At 43.3% G+C, this 20,935-nt stretch overlaps 1 protein-coding gene across 1 annotated transcript; it reads right to left on the reverse strand.

The window, feature by feature from the left end:
- Positions 1–353: 353 nt before the first annotated feature.
- Positions 354–17,300, reverse strand: LOC140878400 (uncharacterized). The gene is made up of 9 exons (XM_073282003.1): positions 17,173–17,300; positions 16,806–17,070; positions 16,620–16,717; positions 15,724–15,823; positions 15,465–15,642; positions 15,359–15,361; positions 14,852–15,173; positions 415–783; positions 354–357 (listed from the first exon to the last, which is right to left on the reverse strand). Exons 1-9 carry the CDS (start codon positions 17,298–17,300, stop codon positions 354–356), a joined length of 1,467 nt encoding a protein of 488 aa, XP_073138104.1.
- Positions 17,301–20,935: the final 3,635 nt, after the last annotated feature.

Here is a 20,935-nt window from a genome sequence, read left to right on the forward strand (position 1 = left end):
TCCAGGGAGAGACAACAAGAGCAGAATTGTTCTGTTGGTGTCCATTAATCTCGTTGCGAGATTTGAGGTAAAATTTATTTAATTGTTATTTAAATTTTACACACACAATAATTTAATCGTTGAACGGTTGATACCCACACCATGGAATTGTTCCATGATAAAATTTTTTAAACTTCCGCTGCACCGGGTATCAATCGTGATTGATCTGACCGCCAGTTTTCCAACAGATTTTTGGCCCTCGTGGCAACTCCAATGGATCTCGAACTCCCCTTGCCACTCGATCCACATGCGAGCTATCCATGATCGCATCATCCTCCCCTTCTTGAAAAGGATTTGTCCTCAAATATCGTTCGTCACCTACATCAAACAAAGATAAGTCAGAAACATTAAATGTAGTACTCACATTATACTCACCTGGCAAATCTAGTTTGTAGGCATTGTCGTTGATTCGCTCCACGACTTGAAAAGGACCATCCCCTCGAGGTAACAAATTTGAACGCCTCTTCTCCAAAAAAACACTCTTTTCTCATATGCAACCAAACCCAATCACCGGGTTTAAATACAACCTTCTTCCTTCCCTTGTTCGCTTGCTTGGTATACTGCACATTCTTTTTCTCGATATTCTCACGTACTTTCTCATGCAAGCTCTTCACAAATTCAGCTTTCTTCATTCCATCCATATTAACCCTTTCACTCATAGGTAACGACATCAAATCCAACGGAGTCAATGGGTTAAAACCATAAACAACTTCAAAAGGTGAATAATTCGTAGTAGAATGCACACTACGATTATAAGAAAATTCAATAAATGACAAACAATCTTCCCAATTTTTCAAGTTCTTTTTAATGATAGAGCGCAACAATGTCCCTAAAGTTCTATTAACTACCTCAGTCTGTCCATCAGTTTGTGGATGACAACTACTAGAAAACAACAACTTAGTTCCAAGTTTACACCACAATGTTTTCCAAAAGTAACTTAAAAATCGAGTATCCCTATCAGAAACAATACTTCTAGGCATGCTATTCAATCTCACAATCTCATTAAAGAACAAATCTGCAACATGCGAAGAATCATTTGATTTGTGACATGCAATAAAATGTATCATTTTTTAAAACCTATCAACCACAGCATAAATAGAATCCCTCCCCTTCTTAGACCTAGGTAACCCAAGAACAAAATCCATGGAAATATCAACCCACGGTTTGTAGTAGCCCGAACCCTAATTGAGTAATTAAAGGATTAATGCTAATTAAATAAATTGGGGATTGGACGGATCGGAAGCTCCGAAGGGACGATCGGAAGCTCCGATCGGGATCGGAAGCTCCGATGAGGATCGGAGGCACCGATGATATTACGTCATCCATGACGTGTGGCTGGATCGGAAGCTCCGATCAGGATCGAACGTTCCGATCACCCCTATCCGGAGTCATCAAGTGATATTTTGACACGTGGCAGATCAGGATCTTCGGAAGCTCCGATGGCAGGATCGGACGTTCCGATCGAGGTTCGGACGTTCCGATCAGGGATCGGAAGCTCCGATCGTTGTCTATAAATAGAAGGCCGAGACTTCATTTCTCCTTGCCAATTCCGGATTTCCTCTCTATTTCTAGTTCTTTTGGAGCTGTTCTAGTCTTCTTTGGCTTGGTCCGGAGGTCGGAGAGGCGTTCGGTAGTCGTAGCGGAGTTGTGCCCAAGTTCTGGAGGCATCGACATCAAAGGGCTAACGACGGACGAAGGTATAGCTTTTGCTTCCTATAAATATTTAGGAGTATGCAATAGCTTAGTTAAGGCTTTTAGGGCGCTATAATGATAGTAGTATCATTTCGCTGTGTAGGCGGACTTTAGGCTTGGACTTAGAGCTGGTAGTGCCTACCTGGTTTTTGAGGTACGCAAGTACTGTTCGAGATATCCTGACTGAGTATGCATGTATTATATGACTGCATGATTTATATGCCATGATATTATGCTGCATTCATTTGCATCTTGCTGTATCTCCTTCGAGATATCTGTAGTAGGGTTGTACCCTATCCTGTTAGTGGATGGACTTCCATCGATTTGGGTCCGGCGTATCCATGGTTATCTCGGTATGGGAGCCACCTCTTGAAGCGACGGCACAGCGTGCTACATACCAGGGCCCGGTCTGTCTCTGTTATCTGATCCTTGACCTCGAGTCTATAGGGAGTTCACTTTGCATGCATGTATACTCATACTCTCGCACTGAGCGTTTTATGCTCACGTCTCGTACTTTGTATTTTCTGGACACCCTATTCCATGGGGCAGGTTTGCGATTGGACGAGGAGGGTGGATCCAGGAGGGGCTAGTCAGTGGTTGGCCAGCTGGAGCTTCGTCTAGGTTTTATTACTGTTGTTTGGGTTTATACAGCTATTCGATTTGGTTGTATATTATTGGATAAATTACAGATTCCTTTACTTGGGATTGTATAATGTTTTTGGTTTCTGCAGTTTTATTCTGATATCTGTTTAATTAAGTTAATTGCATGCCTAAGTTCTGTTTAGTAGGTGATCCGGGTAAGGGTCACTACATTTATGGTATCAGAGCATGCAAAAGAATTCTTGGGATTTAGTCTCATCTTGAGGTATTTTTGTAGATGTCAAATCGTGACGACCAGAGTTCTCATGGCAGTGTTGGTGGGCGTTGGGGAGATGCCGACCGGGAGCCTCGTCGAGAACGGCGTCATCGTCACCATGACGACGAGCGTTTTACTGTGCGTCGATTCTTAGCTATGGGTCCTAAGCCCTTAGTTGGAGGTGAGTCTCCGGAGGATGCGGAGAACTGGTTAGACCGCATGGAAACGACTTTTCAGACTTTCCAATGCACCGATGAGCAGAAGGTGGAGACCCTTGGCTATCTTCTGGATGGGCGTGCGCGCAGGTGGTGGAGGTTTACTTCTGCACCTTTTGTTACGGCGAGAGGAGTGGCCACCTGGGCCGAATTCCGCACAGCTTTCCAAAAGCGGTATTTTCCTCCTGCACTCCGACAGTCGAAGGCAGGCGAGCTACTGAGTCTGCGACAGGGAACCATGTCTATCGATGAGTATCAGCAGAGGTTCTTTGATCTGCTATCCTATTGCCCCGAGATTGCTGATAGCTCAGAGATGAAGTATAATCTGTTCCTTCAGGGCCTTAACCCTGAGATCCATGATCGTGTGGCGGTTGGTGACGACATGTCCTACGAGGGTTTGGTGAGCCGTTGTCATCAGGCAGAGGACAGCATTCGGCGGAACAGGTCTTTCTCTCAGTCGAGACCTGCTAGTTCTTTGGGTCCCCGTGCCCAGTCTTTCAAGAAGTCTGGATCTACTTCTTCCTCTGGTTCTGGAGGTGTTGTCCGTTTCGGTAAGAAGGACAAGTGTGATCACTGTGGGAAGAACCATCCATCCGACAAGTGCCGCAGAGCTTCTGGAGCTTGTTTCCATTGTGGAGAGACTGGTCATATCCGGAGGGATTGTCCACTGTCTAGGGGAGGCGGTTCTAGATCTGGTTCAGGATCTGGTTCTCAGGCTACCGTACAGCAGAGGTCACAGGGACAGTCTGCTGGGAGTTCTCATTTGAGGCCACGAGCTTCTGGCCAGGTGTTTGCCCTGAGACATGATCAGGCTGTGGAGGAGAATGAGAAAGTCATCGCAGGTACATTTATGCTTTATGGTATACCTGCTCTTGTACTTATTGATACTGGTGCATCTCATTCCTTCATTTCTGCACGTTTTGTTAAGAGACATAGATTACCATGCATTGCACTAGACGTAGTGATATCTGTTTCTACTCCGACGGGCCAATCTGCTTTGGCTAAGCGTCTAGTGATGGGTTGCCCTTTAGAGTTCGAAGGGAACGTTCTGTTGGCGAATCTCATGGTCCTGGCGATGGACGACTTTGATTGCATTCTGGGAATAGATGTGCTGACTACCTATCGAGCTTCAGTGGACTGCTATCAGAGATTAGTACGCTTTCATCCGGAAGGGAGTGAGAGTTGGTTTTTCTATGGTGAGGGAGCGCGACCCCCGATGCCTTTGGTATCAGCTTTGAGAGCCTGTCGAGCTCTGGAGTCTGGCGGGGAAGGCTACCATATCTATGCAGTTGATTTGTCCGCTGAGAGTATTGGGATAGAGAGCATTCCTGTTGTGGATGAATTTCCAGATGTGTTTCCTGATGAGATTCCGGGTTTTCCTCCTGCTAGGGAAGTCGAGTTTGGCATAGAGTTGATGCCGGGTACTTCGCCTATTTCTAGAGCACCGTATCGTCTGGCTCCGTCAGAGATGCGTGAGTTAAAGAATCAGCTACAGGATCTTTTGGACAAGGGGTACATTCGTCCTAGTGTATCTCCTTGGGGAGCTCCTGTTCTCTTCGTGAAGAAGAAGGATGGGTCGATGCGGCTGTGCATTGACTATCGGCAGCTGAATCGAGTGACTGTGAAGAACAAGTATCCGTTGCCTCGTGTTGATGACTTGTTTGACCAGCTGCAGGGCACATCAATTTACTCCAAGATTGACTTGAGATCTGGGTATCATCAGTTGAGAGTCCGTGATCAGGACGTATCCAAGACTGCATTTCGTACTCGCTATGGGCATTACGAGTTCCTAGTGATGCCATTTGGTTTGACTAATGCGCCGGCTATATTCATGGATCTGATGAACCGTGTCTTCAGGGAGTATTTGGACAAGTTTGTCGTGGTCTTCATTGACGACATCCTGGTTTATTCGCGTAATACGGAAGAGCATGTTTCTCACTTGCGGTTGGTACTACAGACTCTTCGAGATGAGCAATTGTACGCCAAGCTGAGCAAGTGTGAGTTCTGGATGGATAGAGTGGTTTTTCTTGGCCATATCATATCCAGGGAGGGGATTTCTGTTGATCCAAGCAAGATTGAAGCGGTACTTAATTGGTCGCGTCCGACGACAGTTGCTGAGATCCGTAGTTTTCTGGGTCTAGCAGGGTATTATCGTCGCTTCATTCTAAACTTCTCTCAGTTAGCTCGACCGTTGACGCAGCTTACCCGCAAGGGTGTGGATTTTGAGTGGTCCTCCGAGTGTGAGGAGAATTTCCGTGAGCTTCGATGGCGGTTGACTTCTGCGCCGGTGTTAGCATTACCGTCAGGATCTGGAGGGTATGTAGTTTACACGGATGCTTCTCTTCAGGGGTTAGGTTGTGTCCTGACTCAGAATGGGCATGTGATCGCATACGCTTCTAGACAGCTGAAGCTTCACGAGGACAACTACCCAGTCCATGATTTGGAATTGGCAGCCATTGTGTTCGCTTTGAAGATCTGGCGTCATTATCTTTATGGCGAGAAATTTGAGATCTTCACCGACCATAAGAGTCTCAAGTATTTGTTCACTCAGGCAGAATTGAACATGAGACAGAGACGTTGGATGGACTTGCTTAAGGACTATGATTGCGAGATTAAGTACCATCCGGGAGCTGCTAATCTCACCGCTGATGCTTTGAGTCGCAAGGTGCGACTATCCGCACTTCAGACTTGTTCGATGTCTAGTGCGATCAGTGACTGTTGTACTTCAGGTTTTACCTTCAAGCATAAGAAAGGTATGCAGAGTATCCAGATGTTTGCGATATTATCTGAGCCAGCCTTGTATTCGCGGATCCGAGATGCTCAGATGTCTGATTCGAAGACCCAGCGTTTAGCTCGTCTAGCTAACGAGGGTAGCTTGTCTGGATTTCATTATCAGTCAGATGGCTTTCTGTGTTTGTCTGGTAGGCTTGTGATTCCACAGGATGAAGAGTTGCGAGAGGAGATTTTGTCTCAGGCACATCGCACTAAGTTGAGTATTCATCTTGGGAGCAACAAGATGTACAAGGATCTACGTACTCGTTTCTGGTGGAAGGGAATGAAACGCAGTGTTTATCAATTTGTTTCGAGATGTTTGGTGTGTCAACAGGTCAAGGCAGAGCACCGACGACCTGGAGGATTGCTTCACAGTCTGCCTATTCCTGAATGGAAATGAGAGTTTATCACTATGGACTTTGTGACCCATTTGCCGGTATCCCCGAGGAACTGTGATGCTATCTGGGTTGTGGTGGACCGACTCACCAAGTCAGCGCATTTCATTGCCTATAGCCGGGAGTACAATGTGGATCGTATGGCTCGGTTGTACATTTAGGAGATCGTTCGACTTCATGGAGTGCCTGTGAGCATTGTCAGCGATCGGGACCCCAGGTTTACTTCTAGATTCTGGGGGAGTGTTCAGCGTGCGATGAGTACTACTCTCAGTTTGAGTACAGCCTATCATCCAGAGACTGATGGTCAGTCAGAGCGCACTATCCGTACGTTAGAGGATATGCTTAGAGCATGCGTCTTGGATTTTGGTTCAGCCTGGCAGGATCATTTGCCGTTGATCGAGTTCGCTTACAACAACAGCTATCACACTAGTATTGGGATGGCACCTTTTGAAGCGTTGTATGGGCGACGTTGTCGTACTCCACTCTTCTGGGAAGAAGTGGGGGAGAGACAGGCTGAAGGACCGGAGTTTATCCAGCAGGCGATAGACATTGTTGATCAGATCAAGAAACGGATTAAAACTGCACAGGATCGTCAGGCCAGCTATGCTAATATCAAGCGTAGGCCTTTGCAGTTCGAGGTCGGGGAGAAAGTGTTTCTGAGAGTGTCACCTTTCCGCAAGATTCTCAGATTTGGCCTTAAGGGCAAGTTGTCTCCCAGATTTATCGGTCCGTTTGAGATCTTAGAGAGCATTGGCGATTTGGCTTATCGACTAGCTTTGCCACCGCATCTATCTAGTATTCACGACGTGTTCCACGTATCTCTGTTGAGACGGTATGTGGCGGATGAATCTCATATTCTGCAGCGATCTGAGGTTCAGGTAGACAAGGATTTGACTTATGTTGAGAAACCTCTTCGCATCCTTGATTATAAGGATAAGGTTCTACGGAACAAAGTCATTCCTTTGGTTTTAGTTCAGTGGCAGCGCAGAGGCACTGAGGAAGCTACTTGGGAGCTTGAGGACAGGATGTGTAAAGACCATCCTGAGTTGTTTTGATTTCATTCTTTAAGTTGTATTCAGTTGCAAACTCTGTAAACGTTTGTTTGAATAAAGAATGTTTCTGCTTTCTGTATTTGCATTCGGTACTTAAGATCTGATTTCGAGGACGAAATATCTTAAGTGGGGGAGAATGTAGTAGCCCGAACCCTAATTGAGTAATTAAAGGATTAATGCTAATTAAATAAATTGGGGATTGGACGGATCGGAAGCTCCGAAGGGACGATCGGAAGCTCCGATCGGGATCGGAAGCTCCGATGAGGATCGGAGGCACCGATGATATTACGTCATCCATGACGTGTGGCTGGATCGGAAGCTCCGATCAGGATCGGACGTTCCGATCACCCCTATCCGGAGTCATCAAGTGATATTTAGACACGTGGCAGATCAGGATCTTCGGAAGCTCCGATGGCAGGATCGAACGTTCCGATCGAGGTTCGGACGTTCCGATCAGGGATCGGAAGCTCCGATCGTTGTCTATAAATAGAAGGCCGAGACTTCATTTCTCCTTGCCAATTCCGGATTTCCTCTCTATTTCTAGTTCTTTTGGAGCTGTTCTAGTCTTCTTTGGCTTGGTCCGGAGGTCGGAGAGGCGTTCGGTAGTCGTAGCGGAGTTGTGCCCAAGTTCTGGAGGCATCGACATCAAAGGGCTAACGACGGACGAAGGTATAGCTTTTGCTTCCTATAAATATTTAGGAGTATGCAATAGCTTAGTTAAGGCTTTTAGGGCGCTATAATGATAGTAGTATCATTTCGCTGTGTAGGCGGACTTTAGGCTTGGACTTAGAGCTGGTAGTGCCTACCTGGTTTTTGAGGTACGCAAGTACTGTTCGAGATATCCTGACTGAGTATGCATGTATTATATGACTGCATGATTTATATGCCATGATATTATGCTGCATTCATTTGCATCTTGCTGTATCTCCTTCGAGATGTCTGTAGTAGGGTTGTACCCTATCCTGTTAGTGGATGGACTTCCATCGATTTGGGTCCGGCGTATCCATGGTTATCTCGGTATGGGAGCCACCTCTTGAAGCGACGGCACAGCGTGCTACATACCAGGGCCCGGTCTGTCTCTGTTATCTGATCCTTGACCTCGAGTCTATAGGGAGTTCACTTTGCATGCATGTATACTCATACTCTCGCACTGAGCGTTTTATGCTCACGTCTCGTACTCTGTATTTTCTGGACACCCTATTCCATGGGGCAGGTTTGCGATTGGACGAGGAGGGTGGATCCAGGAGGGGCTAGTCAGTGGTTGGCCAGCTGGAGCTTCGTCTAGGTTTTATTACTGTTGTTTGGGTTTATACAGCTATTCGATTTGGTTGTATATTATTGGATAAATTACAGATTCCTTTACTTGGGATTGTATAATGTTTTTGGTTTCTGCAGTTTTATTCTGATATCTGTTTAATTAAGTTAATTGCATGCCTAAGTTCTGTTTAGTAGGTGATCCGGGTAAGGGTCACTACATTTATGGTATCAGAGCATGCAAAAGAATTCTTGGGATTTAGTCTCATCTTGAGGTATTTTTGTAGATGTCAAATCGTGACGACCAGAGTTCTCATGGCAGTGTTGGTGGGCGTTGGGGAGATGCCGACCGGGAGCCTCGTCGAGAACGGCGTCATCGTCACCATGACGACGAGCGTTTTACTGTGCGTCGATTCTTAGCTATGGGTCCTAAGCCCTTAGTTGGAGGTGAGTCTCCGGAGGATGCGGAGAACTGGTTAGACCGCATGGAAACGACTTTTCAGACTTTCCAATGCACCGATGAGCAGAAGGTGGAGACCCTTGGCTATCTTCTGGATGGGCGTGCGCGCAGGTGGTGGAGGTTTACTTCTGCACCTTTTGTTACGGCGAGAGGAGTGGCCACCTGGGCCGAATTCCGCACAGCTTTCCAAAAGCGGTATTTTCCTCCTGCACTCCGACAGTCGAAGGCAGGCGAGCTACTGAGTCTGCGACAGGGAACCATGTCTATCGATGAGTATCAGCAGAGGTTCTTTGATCTGCTATCCTATTGCCCCGAGATTGCTGATAGCTCAGAGATGAAGTATAATCTGTTCCTTCAGGGCCTTAACCCTGAGATCCATGATCGTGTGGCGGTTGGTGACGACATGTCCTACGAGGGTTTGGTGAGCCGTTGTCATCAGGCAGAGGACAGCATTCGGCGGAACAGGTCTTTCTCTCAGTCGAGACCTGCTAGTTCTTTGGGTCCCCGTGCCCAGTCTTTCAAGAAGTCTGGATCTACTTCTTCCTCTGGTTCTGGAGGTGTTGTCCGTTTCGGTAAGAAGGACAAGTGTGATCACTGTGGGAAGAACCATCCATCCGACAAGTGCCGCAGAGCTTCTGGAGCTTGTTTCCATTGTGGAGAGACTGGTCATATCCGGAGGGATTGTCCACTGTCTAGGGGAGGCGGTTCTAGATCTGGTTCAGGATCTGGTTCTCAGGCTACCGTACAGCAGAGGTCACAGGGACAGTCTGCTGGGAGTTCTCATTTGAGGCCACGAGCTTCTGGCCAGGTGTTTGCCCTGAGACATGATCAGGCTGTGGAGGAGAATGAGAAAGTCATCGCAGGTACATTTATGCTTTATGGTATACCTGCTCTTGTACTTATTGATACTGGTGCATCTCATTCCTTCATTTCTGCACGTTTTGTTAAGAGACATAGATTACCATGCATTGCACTAGACGTAGTGATATCTGTTTCTACTCCGACGGGCCAATCTGCTTTGGCTAAGCGTCTAGTGATGGGTTGCCCTTTAGAGTTCGAAGGGAACGTTCTGTTGGCGAATCTCATGGTCCTGGCGATGGACGACTTTGATTGCATTCTGGGAATAGATGTGCTGACTACCTATCGAGCTTCAGTGGACTGCTATCAGAGATTAGTACGCTTTCATCCGGAAGGGAGTGAGAGTTGGTTTTTCTATGGTGAGGGAGCGCGACCCCCGATGCCTTTGGTATCAGCTTTGAGAGCCTGTCGAGCTCTGGAGTCTGGCGGGGAAGGCTACCATATCTATGCAGTTGATTTGTCCGCTGAGAGTATTGGGATAGAGAGCATTCCTGTTGTGGATGAATTTCCAGATGTGTTTCCTGATGAGATTCCGGGTTTTCCTCCTGCTAGGGAAGTCGAGTTTGGCATAGAGTTGATGCCGGGTACTTCGCCTATTTCTAGAGCACCGTATCGTCTGGCTCCGTCAGAGATGCGTGAGTTAAAGAATCAGCTACAGGATCTTTTGGACAAGGGGTACATTCGTCCTAGTGTATCTCCTTGGGGAGCTCCTGTTCTCTTCGTGAAGAAGAAGGATGGGTCGATGCGGCTGTGCATTGACTATCGGCAGCTGAATCGAGTGACTGTGAAGAACAAGTATCCGTTGCCTCGTGTTGATGACTTGTTTGACCAGCTGCAGGGCACATCAATTTACTCCAAGATTGACTTGAGATCTGGGTATCATCAGTTGAGAGTCCGTGATCAGGACGTATCCAAGACTGCATTTCGTACTCGCTATGGGCATTACGAGTTCCTAGTGATGCCATTTGGTTTGACTAATGCGCCGGCTATATTCATGGATCTGATGAACCGTGTCTTCAGGGAGTATTTGGACAAGTTTGTCGTGGTCTTCATTGACGACATCCTGGTTTATTCGCGTAATACGGAAGAGCATGTTTCTCACTTGCGGTTGGTACTACAGACTCTTCGAGATGAGCAATTGTACGCCAAGCTGAGCAAGTGTGAGTTCTGGATGGATAGAGTGGTTTTTCTTGGCCATATCATATCCAGGGAGGGGATTTCTGTTGATCCAAGCAAGATTGAAGCGGTACTTAATTGGTCGCGTCCGACGACAGTTGCTGAGATCCGTAGTTTTCTGGGTCTAGCAGGGTATTATCGTCGCTTCATTCTAAACTTCTCTCAGTTAGCTCGACCGTTGACGCAGCTTACCCGCAAGGGTGTGGATTTTGAGTGGTCCTCCGAGTGTGAGGAGAATTTCCGTGAGCTTCGACGGCGGTTGACTTCTGCGCCGGTGTTAGCATTACCGTCAGGATCTGGAGGGTATGTAGTTTACACGGATGCTTCTCTTCAGGGGTTAGGTTGTGTCCTGACTCAGAATGGGCATGTGATCGCATACGCTTCTAGACAGCTGAAGCTTCACGAGGACAACTACCCAGTCCATGATTTGGAATTGGCAGCCATTGTGTTCGCTTTGAAGATCTGGCGTCATTATCTTTATGGCGAGAAATTTGAGATCTTCACCGACCATAAGAGTCTCAAGTATTTGTTCACTCAGGCAGAATTGAACATGAGACAGAGACGTTGGATGGACTTGCTTAAGGACTATGATTGCGAGATTAAGTACCATCCGGGAGCTGCTAATCTCACCGCTGATGCTTTGAGTCGCAAGGTGCGACTATCCGCACTTCAGACTTGTTCGATGTCTAGTGCGATCAGTGACTGTTGTACTTCAGGTTTTACCTTCAAGCATAAGAAAGGTATGCAGAGTATCCAGATGTTTGCGATATTATCTGAGCCAGCCTTGTATTCGCGGATCCGAGATGCTCAGATGTCTGATTCGAAGACCCAGCGTTTAGCTCGTCTAGCTAACGAGGGTAGCTTGTCTGGATTTCATTATCAGTCAGATGGCTTTCTGTGTTTGTCTGGTAGGCTTGTGATTCCACAGGATGAAGAGTTGCGAGAGGAGATTTTGTCTCAGGCACATCGCACTAAGTTGAGTATTCATCTTGGGAGCAACAAGATGTACAAGGATCTACGTACTCGTTTCTGGTGGAAGGGAATGAAACGCAGTGTTTATCAATTTGTTTCGAGATGTTTGGTGTGTCAACAGGTCAAGGCAGAGCACCGACGACCTGGAGGATTGCTTCACAGTCTGCCTATTCCTGAATGGAAATGAGAGTTTATCACTATGGACTTTGTGACCCATTTGCCGGTATCCCCGAGGAACTGTGATGCTATCTGGGTTGTGGTGGACCGACTCACCAAGTCAGCGCATTTCATTGCCTATAGCCGGGAGTACAATGTGGATCGTATGGCTCGGTTGTACATTTAGGAGATCGTTCGACTTCATGGAGTGCCTGTGAGCATTGTCAGCGATCGGGACCCCAGGTTTACTTCTAGATTCTGGGGGAGTGTTCAGCGTGCGATGAGTACTACTCTCAGTTTGAGTACAGCCTATCATCCAGAGACTGATGGTCAGTCAGAGCGCACTATCCGTACGTTAGAGGATATGCTTAGAGCATGCATCTTGGATTTTGGTTCAGCCTGGCAGGATCATTTGCCGTTGATCGAGTTCGCTTACAACAACAGCTATCACACTAGTATTGGGATGGCACCTTTTGAAGCGTTGTATGGGCGACGTTGTCGTACTCCCCTCTTCTGGGAAGAAGTGGGGGAGAGACAGGCTGAAGGACCGGAGTTTATCCAGCAGGCGATAGACATTGTTGATCAGATCAAGAAACGGATTAAAACTGCGCAGGATCGTCAGGCCAGCTATGCTAATATCAAGCGTAGGCCTTTGCAGTTCGAGGTCGGGGAGAAAGTGTTTCTAAGAGTGTCACCTTTCCGCAAGATTCTCAGATTTGGCCTTAAGGGCAAGTTGTCTCCCAGATTTATCGGTCCGTTTGAGATCTTAGAGAGCATTGGCGATTTGGCTTATCGACTAGCTTTGCCACCGCATCTATCTAGTATTCACGACGTGTTCCACGTATCTCTGTTGAGACGGTATGTGGCGGATGAATCTCATATTCTGCAGCGATCTGAGGTTCAGGTAGACAAGGATTTGACTTATGTTGAGAAACCTCTTCGCATCCTTGATTATAAGGATAAGGTTCTACGGAACAAAGTCATTCCTTTGGTTTTAGTTCAGTGGCAGCGCAGAGGCACTGAGGAAGCTACTTGGGAGCTTGAGGACAGGATGTGTAAAGACCATCCTGAGTTGTTTTGATTTCATTCTTTAAGTTGTATTCAGTTGCAAACTCTGTAAACGTTTGTTTGAATAAAGAATGTTTCTGCTTTCTGTATTTGCATTCGGTACTTAAGATCTGATTTCGAGGACGAAATATCTTAAGTGGGGGAGAATGTAGTAGCCCGAACCCTAATTGAGTAATTAAAGGATTAATGCTAATTAAATAAATTGAGGATTGGACGGATCGGAAGCTCCGAAGGGACGATCGGAAGATCCGATCGGGATCGGAAGCTCCGATGAGGATCGGAGGCACCGATGATATTACGTCATCCATGACGTGTGGCTGGATCGGAAGCTCCGATCAGGATCGGACGTTCCGATCACCCCTATCCGGAGTCATCAAGTGATATTTAGACACGTGGCAGATCAGGATCTTCGGAAGCTCCGATGGCAGGATCGAACGTTCCGATCGAGGTTCGGACGTTCCGATCAGGGATCGGAAGCTCCGATCGTTGTCTATAAATAGAAGGCCGAGACTTCATTTCTCCTTGCCAATTCCGGATTTCCTCTCTATTTCTAGTTCTTTTGGAGCTGTTCTAGTCTTCTTTGGCTTGGTCCGGAGGTCGGAGAGGCGTTCGGTAGTCGTAGCGGAGTTGTGCCCAAGTTCTGGAGGCATCGACATCAAAGGGCTAATGACGGACGAAGGTATAGCTTTTGCTTCCTATAAATATTTAGGAGTATGCAATAGCTTAGTTAAGGCTTTTAGGGCGCTATAATGATAGTAGTATCATTTCGCTGTGTAGGAGGACTTTAGGCTTGGACTTAGAGCTGGTAGTGCCTACCTGGTTTTTGAGGTACGAAAGTACTGTTCGAGATATCCTGACTGAGTATGCATGTATTATATGACTGCATGATTTATATGCCATGATATTATGCTGCATTCATTTGCATCTTGCTGTATCTCCTTCGAGATGTCTGTAGTAGGGTTGTACCCTATCCTGTTAGTGGATGGACTTCCATCGATTTGGGTCCGGCGTATCCACGGTTATCTCGGTATGGGAGCCACCTCCTGAAGCGACGGCACAGCGTGCTACATACCAGGGCCCGGTCTGTCTCTGTTATCTGATCCTTGACCTCGAGTCTATAGGGAGTTCACTTTGCATGCATGTATACTCATACTCTCGCACTGAGCGTTTTATGCTCACGTCTTGTACTCTGTATTTTCTGGACACCCTATTCCATGGGGCAGGTTTGCGATTGGACGAGGAGGGTGGATCCAGGAGGGGCTAGTCAGTGGTTGGCCAGCTGGAGCTTCGTCTAGGTTTTATTACTGTTGTTTGGGTTTATACAGCTATTCGATTTGGTTGTATATTATTGGATAAATTACAGATTCCTTTACTTGGGATTGTATAATGTTTTTGGTTTCCGCAGTTTTATTCTGATATCTGTTTAATTAAGTTAATTGCATGCCTAAGTTCTGTTTAGTAGGTGATCTGGGTAAGGGTCACTACACGGTTCATTAGGCACTGGAAGGGGAGTATATAACTCATGTGGTTGTGATCTAGACTTTGCCCTCCTACAAGTCACACACTGCTCACACATCTTCTCAATATCATGTTTCATATGTGGCCAATAAAAATGCTCATGCAAAGTTTGATATGTTTTAGCCATATCAAAATGCCCCATTAAACCACCACTATGCAATTTCCTAACAAGTAATTCTCGAATTGATGAATTAGGAATACACAACTTATCTTCTTTAAACAAGTAACCATCATGCATGTAAAACTTATCTTTTGGACCACGCATACATGACGCATAAATCTCACCAAAATCAACATCACTCGCATACAACTCTTTCACATGCTCAAATCCCAAAAAATTAGAATCTAAAGTAGTTAAGAGCATGTACCTCCTTGACAACGCATCTGCTACCACATTCTCCTTACCTTGCTTGTACTTGATGACATAAGGAAATGTCTCCAAGAATGCTACCCATTTGCCATGTCTTTTATTCAACTTTTGCTGCCCTTTGAGATGCTTTAAAGACTCATGATTCGTATGAATCACGAACTCTTTTGGCCTCAAATAGTGCTGCCATGTCTCGAGTATCCTCACCAACGCATAAAACTCTTTGTCATAGGTAGGATAATTCAAGGACGCTCCACTCAACTTCTCGCTGAAGTACGCCACTGGCTTTCCTCCTTGCGTCAAGACACTTCCAATCCCTACACCTGATGCATCACATTCAATTTCAAACATATTAGTAAAATCAGGTAAAACAAGTAAAGGAGCATTAATCAACTTTTTCTTAAAAATATTAAAAGACTTCTCTTGCTCCTCGCCCCAATGGAATGGAACATTTTTCTTGATGATCGCAGTCATAGGCGCTGCCAATGTTCTAAAATCCTTCACGAACCTCCTGTAAAAACTCGCAAGCCAATGAAAACTCCAAACTTGACCAATCGACGTAGGCGTCGACCAATCTCGAATGACACTTACCTTCTCTTCATCAACCCTCACACCTTGTGCACTCACAATAAAACCAAGAAATACGAGTTCGTTTGTACAAAACAAACATTTCTTCAGGTTAGCATATAAATGTTCAGCACGCAATGTGATTAAAACAACTCTTAAATGTTCGACATGATCATCCAAGTTTTTACTATATACTAGTATAACATCAAAATACACCACCACAAACTTTCCAATAAATGCACGCAAAACATGATTCATGAGACGCATAAAAGTACTAGGTGCATTAGTCAAACCAAAAGGCATAACCATCCATTCATACAACCCATACTTTGTTTTAAATGCAGCTTTCCACTCGTCTCCCTCTCTTATCCTACTTTGATGATAACCACTTTTAAGATAAATTTTGCTAAATACACAAGAACCATGCAATTCATCTAATATATCATCTAGTCTAGGAATATGATGCCTATACTTGATGATAATGTTATTTATAGCTCTACAATCAACACACATACGCCAAGATCCATCCTTTTTAGGTACTAACAACACAGGTACAACACATGGTGACATCGACTCATGCACAAAACCTTTATCTAAAAGCTCACTTACATGTCGTTGCAAATCCTTAGTTTCCTCCGAATTGCTCCTATAAGCTGGACGATTCGGCAATGCACTTCAGTGTACCAAGTCGATTTGGTGTTCAATTCCCCTCAAAGGTGGTAATCCTTGAGGTAGCTCCTCCGAAAATAAATAATCAAATTCCTGCAATAGAAAAACAACAACGCTCGGAAGATCTTCGGCTATATCACTTGTGTTAAGGAATACCTCCTTATAAATAATAAACACAAGTGGAATTTGAGAATTCATAACATCTCTCAAATCACTCTTTTGGGCTATATATATATATTTTTCAGCCTCTTTCCGCTCAATTTTTTTTCATCTTTTTTTGTATCATTCTTTTTTTTTTTCTAAGGTCATCTCACTTTTTTATCACTCTTTTTTTTTGTCTCATCTCTCTTTTTCTTTTTCATTTGATCCTCCAACACTTACTTTGGAGTCATAGGCAACAATACAATAGATTATTTGTTCATTACAAAAGAATATTTATTTTTAAAGCCATCATGAACCACCCTCATATCAAACTGCCATGGTCTACCCAATAAATTATGACATGTTTGCATAGGGACTACGTCACACAACACCTCATCAAAATGCCAATAGAAAATGGCACCACTACTCGCCTATTAACTTTCACCTCCGCACAGTCATTGAACCATTGCAACCTATATGGTTGAGGATGCTTCAAGAGAGGCAACCCCAATTTTTTCACAAATTCGCAACTCGATACATTGGTGCAACTACCCCCCATCAATAATAAGACTGCACACCTTTTCATTTACAAAATAACGAGTATGAAAAAGATTTTCCCTCTGACTCTCTTCTTCCTCTCTAGGTTGTGCATGTAACGCTCTCCTACTCACCAATAACTCACCAACAACAGCCCCAAACCCATCCTCATCATCAGGATCTACCAACGCATGCATACCATCACAATTTTCCTCATCATTTTTAGACTCCACATCACCACAAGCATTAATAATCATCAATTTCTTATTTGGGCATTGACTAGAAATATGGACAATACCTTGACACCTAAAACATTTAATATCTCTAGATCGAGTATTAGAAGTTTCAGATGTACTTTTAACCACTTTCTTTGGTGCCTATGATTTGGTGTCATATTTTGGTTTGGACACCGGCTTGTTGTCCTCCCGTTTTGCAACGTTCGAACGCCAAGAAGTCGACGATCCTCCACCTAAAGTAGATCGTCCAGCTCCTCTTCTCTTGAGCTGCTGCTCCACCTTCATGGCCGTCTGCACCATTTCATCCAAATCTAAACAGTGACGAAGCTCTACTTGGTCTTGGATTTCTCTATTCAAACCGCACAAAATTCAAGCCATTGTGGCTTTATTATCCTCCTCGATGTTGGTCCGGATCATCGTGGTCTCCAACTCCTTCTAGTAATCCTCCACGCTCCTTGGACCCTACCCCAAAGTCTGTAGATGCCTGTACATTTCACGATAATAATGGTTAGGAACAAAACGCTTCTTCATGAAATGCTTCATTTCTTCCCACGTCTCGATAGGCGGTTCTCCACACCTCCTTCTAGTGGTCACTAATTGATCCCACCAGATTAATGCATAATCTACAAACTCAACCACTGTCAACCTCACTTTCTTAAGATCAGAATAGTGATGGCAATCAAACACAAACTCCACACGCTGCTCCCATTCCAGATACGCCTCCGGATCAGATTTCCCATGAAACGCTGGAATTTTCATCTTAATGCTACTAATATTCCCATCCTCCTTAATACCCTCCGTATATTTTCCACGTACCGCTTCTCGCCTATGTGTACCCCCATGTACTCTTCTCTCCCCATCCCAATTCTCATCAAAACTCTCCTCATCATCTTCAAAATCATTCCCCTTCCTATTTTTATTTTTTTTCCACTACCACTACTCTCCTCTAATTTACTTATCCGCTCATGAAGAGGTTCTATCTCCGATCTCATTACCCTAGTCAACTGTCCCATCAACGCCTCCATTTGAACCTTGGAAATTCCTTGGTTCACAATTTCACTAACATCTTTATTAGGATTCATGGTACCTGCAAGAAAATCGTTAGTAATAAATTTCCTCACACAAATTCTCACAGTTCACTCCAAACGAATCACTCAATCATTCCTTTTTTTCACTCAAATTTGTGGTATGGCTTTGCTTCGTAGAGTAAATGATCAAACCTTCAAGTTTAAAAACTTTTAGACGCTTGAAAATTTGACTAACAAATATTGACAAATCGAGCAAGGAATTTTATGGAAAAATTAACTTTGACTCGCACCCAAGGATGAACAAAGGCAACGAAATTGGCCACAAGCTACTTTTTCACTTTTTTTTCTCAGATTTTCGGTCCCACTTTTTTTTACCGTTTTTTTTTGAATTTATAACTTGTAGCACAAGACACGAGAGTTGGATAACAAGTTTGAAAGAAACGACACAGAAATTTGATATGAGATAGACGACAAACGAAGAATACGAAGAACGGATCTAGATGTAGATAGGATACTTACTTGATTCAAAACCTTGACTTTGATACCAAATGATATGAATCTAGATATGTAAGATTAGCAAAAACGATTACAAATTTGAATCGCATCCTCTAATCAATAAACAAAAGATCCAAAGTTTTGCCCAATCTTTTAAACAAGTAAAATTGATAGGATTTTGGATTTCCACCTTTAATCAACGGTATGATTAACAACAGAAATCACAACAATTGAAACCAAAGAAAACCTTCAGATAACTTGTATCTAACAATATTCAGTGAGAAATCAATCGACAAACGCTTCCAAGTAATTAAACTGAGAAAGTTTGATTTAAAAAGCCAAAGAAACGCTTTGAATAAAATTCTTGAGAGAATTTCAATAATTTGTGTATAAACTGAATCTGAATTTTTTATTAATGAAAATAACAAAAGTATTTATAGTTTACAATCAAAAATAAAAGATAACGCAAATTATACCTAAAGACATCAAGATATCATCTAGAAAGTTTCCTAGTATAATTAGAACTCTAAAAAATAGGAAAAAAACATCAAAATATCAAAATCCCGCACACACACACAACACACTGAAGTGTGTGTAAAATTCCAAAAAATCTCGCTCGTTCGAGCCGACGGGATTCTCGCTCGAGCGAGGAAAATGCTGCCTCGCACTTTCTTCTGCGCTCGCTCGAGCAGACGTGTATGATCGCTCAAGCGAGAAACACTCTGCCCGAGAAATCTTAAGGCGCTCGCTCGAGCGAACGAATGTTGCGATCGAGCGAGATGTCTTCTGCCCCAATTGTGTTTTCTTCACTTTTTTCAACTTCTAATACTTCAAGGACGCATAGACAACTCCCAAATTGATCTTCAATGTTTCCAACACCCTCTCGATAGTTTAGCATCAACTTTTGAAGTGCCTTCTTAAATTTGGTAGTTCGGCTCCTCATTTTTGGCCTTCGTGGCAACTCCAATGGATCTCAAACTCCCTTTGCCACTCAATTCACATGCGAGCTGGCAAAAATATTTTATATTAGATGTTATAATTTAGGTGAATACTTGTTCTTGTACGTAATATAGTTCAAAACTCTTTGTTATTATTTTTATAATTATTCTTATCTATCATTTTTTTATTTATTCTGACGAATGTTTTTGAGACAAAAAATTAATAATAAATAAAATTGTTCCTTGTTTCATTTCATTTGTTTTAGTTTTGGAGTTAGCGAACAAAAAAAATCAGTTTTACCATATTTTTTTTTCTTATCTTGTGCATTTAGGATTATGATAAGATAAACATTTAGATTTACGATGATACATTGCTTTTTATTATTATTATTATTATTATTATTATTATTATTAGGGAAAATTACAAATTTAGTCCTATATGTTTGTCACTTTGCGATTTTGGTCCTCTATGTTTTCACATTTCAGTTTTAGTCCTGCATGTTCTGATTTTTGGCAATTTCGGTCCTTTTTATTCAAAAATGTTTACGTGGCAATGTACACGTCAGCTCCACATCATCATTGAATTGGTGCCACATCAGCGCCACGTCAGAAAAAAAGACTAAAATTGCCAAAAAAATAAAGTTAGCGAACTAAAACTGAAATCTGAAAATATAAAGGACTGAAATCGCAAAGTAACAAACATACGGACCAAAAAAGCAATTTTTCCTTATTATTATTATTATGCTTTTTAACTCAGGTCTTAGTGCATAGGGATAATGATATATAAGATGATGTCATATTGGATAATGTACTGACAGATTATATGACATCGACAATTTTATATGCATAGAGACTATAACAACAATATATGATGCAGCCGATGAGGTTTTAGCCTAGTGGCTAAGACTGAGGCCATGAGATCAAGATGTCTCAGGTTCGATTTCCGCTGATTGCGGGTAGGTTTTCTAATTTATTTAAGTAGATTTAGTTAATTTCTTTGCTCGAGACAAGCACGTCGTTTATATAATTTATTTTAAATTCAATAGAGTGATTCAAATTAAAAATTACCATGTTTGTATCTAATTATAATACCATAATTATGATAGAAATTCTAAATTTATATACAAAAAAAGAGACTGTATAATATTTCATAGGAATTAAAAATTGACTTTATTTCATCAGATATGTTATCCTCAAATTAAATCATGCAAATTTAGGGAATTTGGAAACAAAAAAATCATCTTTACTTTGTAAAATCTTTCTATAGGTTATAAATAAATATTTAACCTAAATTAACTACTACATTAAATCATAAAACCTAATTTCAATGTATTTCCTCACCGGCAGTCTCTTAAATCCATTAGTTAATTTTATTCTCTTGTCTCAAATTTTTTATTAATTCTCAACCTTCAGTCTGTATTCTCCTAGAAATTTTGTCAAGACTTCAAGTCTATTGGAAAAGAGGTAATTCAAT

Source organism: Henckelia pumila, chromosome 2, assembly GCF_033568475.1.
Source record: "Henckelia pumila isolate YLH828 chromosome 2, ASM3356847v2, whole genome shotgun sequence".
In the NCBI taxonomy this organism is placed as follows: domain Eukaryota; kingdom Viridiplantae; phylum Streptophyta; class Magnoliopsida; order Lamiales; family Gesneriaceae; genus Henckelia; species Henckelia pumila.